The sequence below is a fragment of the Buceros rhinoceros genome, unplaced genomic scaffold, assembly GCF_000710305.1.
Source record: "Buceros rhinoceros silvestris isolate BGI_N320 unplaced genomic scaffold, ASM71030v1 scaffold6406, whole genome shotgun sequence".
Lineage (NCBI taxonomy): Eukaryota > Metazoa > Chordata > Aves > Bucerotiformes > Bucerotidae > Buceros > Buceros rhinoceros.
Window position 1 is genome coordinate 51331 of NW_010418001.1, and position 4167 is coordinate 55497.

Consider the following 4167-nt stretch of genomic DNA (forward strand, 5'->3'; position numbering starts at 1 on the left):
TAGGGAAGAGTGATGCTGTGGTACTTCAGTGAGGTACCAACCTATGAACTCAGGTTTATCTTGCATTAAGCAACTCATGTTTGAGCTAGTGCTAATACCAGGCATGTGATTTTCTTTACTGCAGCTCAGTTAAGGGACAGAAACTTTCTAGGCTGCTCAACTTGGTCATGCATGTCACCCTGAGGTTGCTTGGGTGGGGACAGACTCATACACTATGTAAGAAAGTTGAACTGTTGTGTTTGAACTTGTTGTGTTGTGTTTTGTGGAGTTTGCTTTCCTATCTTCAATTTAAAGACAGTAGATTAGGGGTACAGGTGTGGTTAGACCTTTTAAATAAAACTCAATTCCTCCACTCAGATGAATGATTATATTATAGGAATTTCATTCAGACAATCAGAATATGTTAATGTGTGTTTTCTGAAGGAAAGGAAGAAAATAAACGAGTTATGCACCTGTAAAATGACCTGGAATGCTTCATGACAACAGATCTACTGATTCCTATCAGAAAACCACATTGTAATAGGATCTCTTTCTTTTCAGACTGGTTATTAAAGATCACAAATATTCTCTTCAGGAGTTTTCTTACAGTAATTAAAAATGTACTCCAGTACAGCTTGACATATTCAATATTATTTTTCTAAAGAAAGCTCTGCAAGACTCACTGAAATCCAAAGAACTAGGTTTCAAAGACTTCCAGATGACTGGAATGTGGTTTTGTGGTTCATCCTCTTCTGTTGAAGGGAAAATATCGTCATCATTGCAGCTTACATCACAAGAACAGCTATTGACCATAAATGAACCTGAAGATTCCCCCTGCTTGAGACAAATGTTATAAAAAATGCTAGTAAACAGCACACCAAGCAGTACAAAATCAGCACATTTTATCATTCAGATTTTGGGTTTCAATCACAAGAAATACGACAGCTCAGTGGCTACTTAAGCTTAGAACAATTAATGAGAAGAAATGGCATTTGGATTTTCCAGTATTTAGACTGCAGAAAGTGGCAGAATACAATGTGCACCTGCTGATATATCACATAGAATAAAAATGCACACCTGGTAGTAAATAAGGACAACAGATAGGAAAACCGATGAGACTCACAATAAGAGGCAGAAAGAATACTGAAGAAATGCTATTCCACGATTATACACAGGACAACTATGTTTTCCAAAACCAGTATATATTAAATGAAAAAAGGAACAGAAGTATGAAAGTAACAATTTGATAATTAACGCTGTCACTAAACACTTGAAACAGATCAAAGAAAGTTTTAAAGCTCTGTGGAACCTTGAATGAATGCAGTCCATGTGAACAACAACAAAAAAAATCTCTTTCTACTCTTCTCACAGACTACTCCTTCCATCAATCTCACCATGCTTTGGGATGCTCAGTTTTGGGATGCAGGAAAGAGCATTTCCCAGGATTTATACAACAAAGTAATTTCTTGACAAGGAAGGAAAATAATCTCCTGTACCTTCTCGCCTTCCCAAATGTTTTCTTAGGCTCAGGAAGAGAAAAGCACCCAGTGCGCACATGGTAGCCAGTATGCCAATATTCTGTGTTCATTATATTTTCAACAAATCATGTAATTACAGCCCACTTTTTTTTTCTTTCATCTTAGAGCAATCAGAAACCCTACCGTCTTCCCTCTGATTTTCCAAGGCAGAGCATGTTGACTTTGGGATCACTAGCTTGGCTGATGCTACTTGTCTTCATCTAAAACCAATATAAACTGGTTTATATTTTACCCATAAACCTTAACCAAACATCGCTGCATGCTGTAGCTCCAGATTCTATCAATTAATTTTCTGCTCAAAGGCCTCAAATTTTCTGTATTGTCTACACTATGAATTTTACTGCAGGCTTCTTAACTACTAACTTCACAGAAAGGACAATAAAGCCAAATAAAGCAAGACAAAAAGTAGACAAAATATGAAGTGTTTGGTAATCCTTAAATATGGATTAGAAACCACTGAATATTCTTCTAGCTCACATATCATATTATCTATAGACTTTTAATGCAAAATGTCTGTGAAAAACTTAATTAACATTAGATAGTGAAGCTATCAAAAGGTCACCTGAAGTTTGACCCCCTGCATTCTCTGCTTTTTAACAATTAGATCTCATTAAGCTGTCAAACAAAATGGGATATATTAAAAATTACTAAGCAAATTTGAATATAGACATTTGAAGAAAAAAGTAATTTATTGAATTTTTTTCTTTGTTTGGGAAAATAAAACATATCTTACTGCAACTTCCAAAGTTTATTTGTGATATTAAAGAAAATGAGAAAAAAGGGCAGAAAACTATAGTATGCATCAGAAGTCTGCAAAGAGAACTCAGCATTTACATCGATATTTGACTTGACCAGAATGAAAAAGGATCCAGTTAAGTTAAAGCAGCGTATTTGGAAATTCTCAGGAAAGGCTAAACTACAAAAAGGTCATTACCTGTGAGAGGAAACTCAGCTCTGCTGCCTCTAAAAGGGCTCAAGGGGAGTTTTATAAGCGCTGTAAACACTAAAGCTATGCTCTAAGAGGGGCTGGTGGTCTTTGATTGGCTCTCATTTTATTCATTCCTCCAAGAAAGGCATGAAAGTCAAGGCAATAATCGACATTATGTGAATCAATTGTACATTGGAGGTTAAAAGGAGTCAAATAAATACAGCATAACAGTGCAAAGAAGAAAACTGCAATTTAGCACATGCACTCCAACATCACAGTACACAAGCATCCATCCACCTCTACCATTTCCCACTCACTGAATCACACCTTTGACGGCTGCTGCTGGTCGATCTATTTTGCTGGTACTCAGAGAGCTGCCTGACAGCCCCTAACCCTTCAAGTATGACTTAGAAAATAAAGAAGCAGGAACACAAATCTGTAATTGAAATAGATGTTAAGATAGATTATGCTACAAGAACCAAGAAAATGCCATTTTTTTCCATAAATTTTCTAATTGCTTCTCCATGAGATCACTTTCTAGAAACATACAGACTGTACAGCATGAAGTGCTAAAAACGGTGTTTTTATTAAATTAGTTGCTCTCACTGGCTAACTTGTAATGTTGATCATGAAACAATCAATCTGCATTGTAGCACGGGCATTCACTGCGCTGACACCGCATGTACAGAGTTTGAACCTCTTGATCCTACCTCCAGAGTAAGCGTGCACAGACACGGTGATACTATCACAATGCTGCTTTGGGTTTTGTTTTTACATCACCTGGATTTTAACTCCAATATGGTATAACGACCCATCACTAGACAAAAAATGTTAACTGGAAAGGGGAAAGTGCTGGCTTGCCAGTATGACAGCCACTTCTTTTTGTTTCTTGCTTTTGTTAAGCTTTACATAATTACTTTTTAAGAGACGTAGAGCTACAGATATCTTCTGTAGGTACAATTAGAGACCTCTAACTTGTCTCCACTGCCTAACCTGGAGGACCGAATTGATATGCTCTGCAAGTGAACATGAAAAGAGCACCTATTCTGTTTTTATGCCATCTGTGAAAATTGTTCTTTCAACTATGTTGCTAAACATGTTTTCTGCAAAATGTGCTTCATAAAAAATTCATGGGGATGTGGTGAGACTCACAGACTGTAACACAACTGGTTTGGTGTAACCTACAGAGTTCCCCTGTAGCTTTGTAATTGTTAATATTACATATACCCCAAACTGATGCCCCATGAAATTTTCATAACACCCACAGTCACATTCCTTTTTCCTAAATATGTCAATATTTTATAAATTGTTAAGCTGGTATCAATATTGCTTCACAGATATACATAAAATTATACATCTGTGTGTGCATATGCACAAGAACAGCCGGCCAGTTGCCGCGTTTTTGGAAATTACTGTGAAATGCTAGAAATTCTACACTGTCTCTTAGAGACACCAAAGACCATATAAATAATTACAGACCACCGCTGGTTTCAACGCCTATGATACACCGCAATGATTCATTCAAGGCTGATTCTCACAATGCTCCAGACCCGTAGGTAATCGATCACTTTCCGCAGCAGCACAGGTGCAGGCTACGGCAGAAGTATTAGGTGTGGAACCTGGCACGAGAAGAACGACAGGCTCAGTGCCAGCCTAAGTGGAGCTGCCAGACTCTGTTTAGTAGCTATATTCAAATCTCATACAAGTGTTGGTCTTCCATTC

At 37.4% G+C, this 4167-nt stretch overlaps 1 protein-coding gene across 1 annotated transcript in view; it reads right to left on the reverse strand.

Annotated features, from left to right (window-relative positions):
• Positions 1 to 4167, reverse strand: part of LOC104495397 — a gene marked incomplete at both ends in the record, with an annotated part of 18163 nt that overhangs the window by 8940 nt on the left and 5056 nt on the right. The window contains one exon of the mRNA XM_010138362.1: positions 663 to 813. Within this exon, the coding sequence (XP_010136664.1) occupies positions 663 to 813 (151 nt within the window). The remainder of the gene's footprint in view (positions 1 to 662; positions 814 to 4167) is intronic.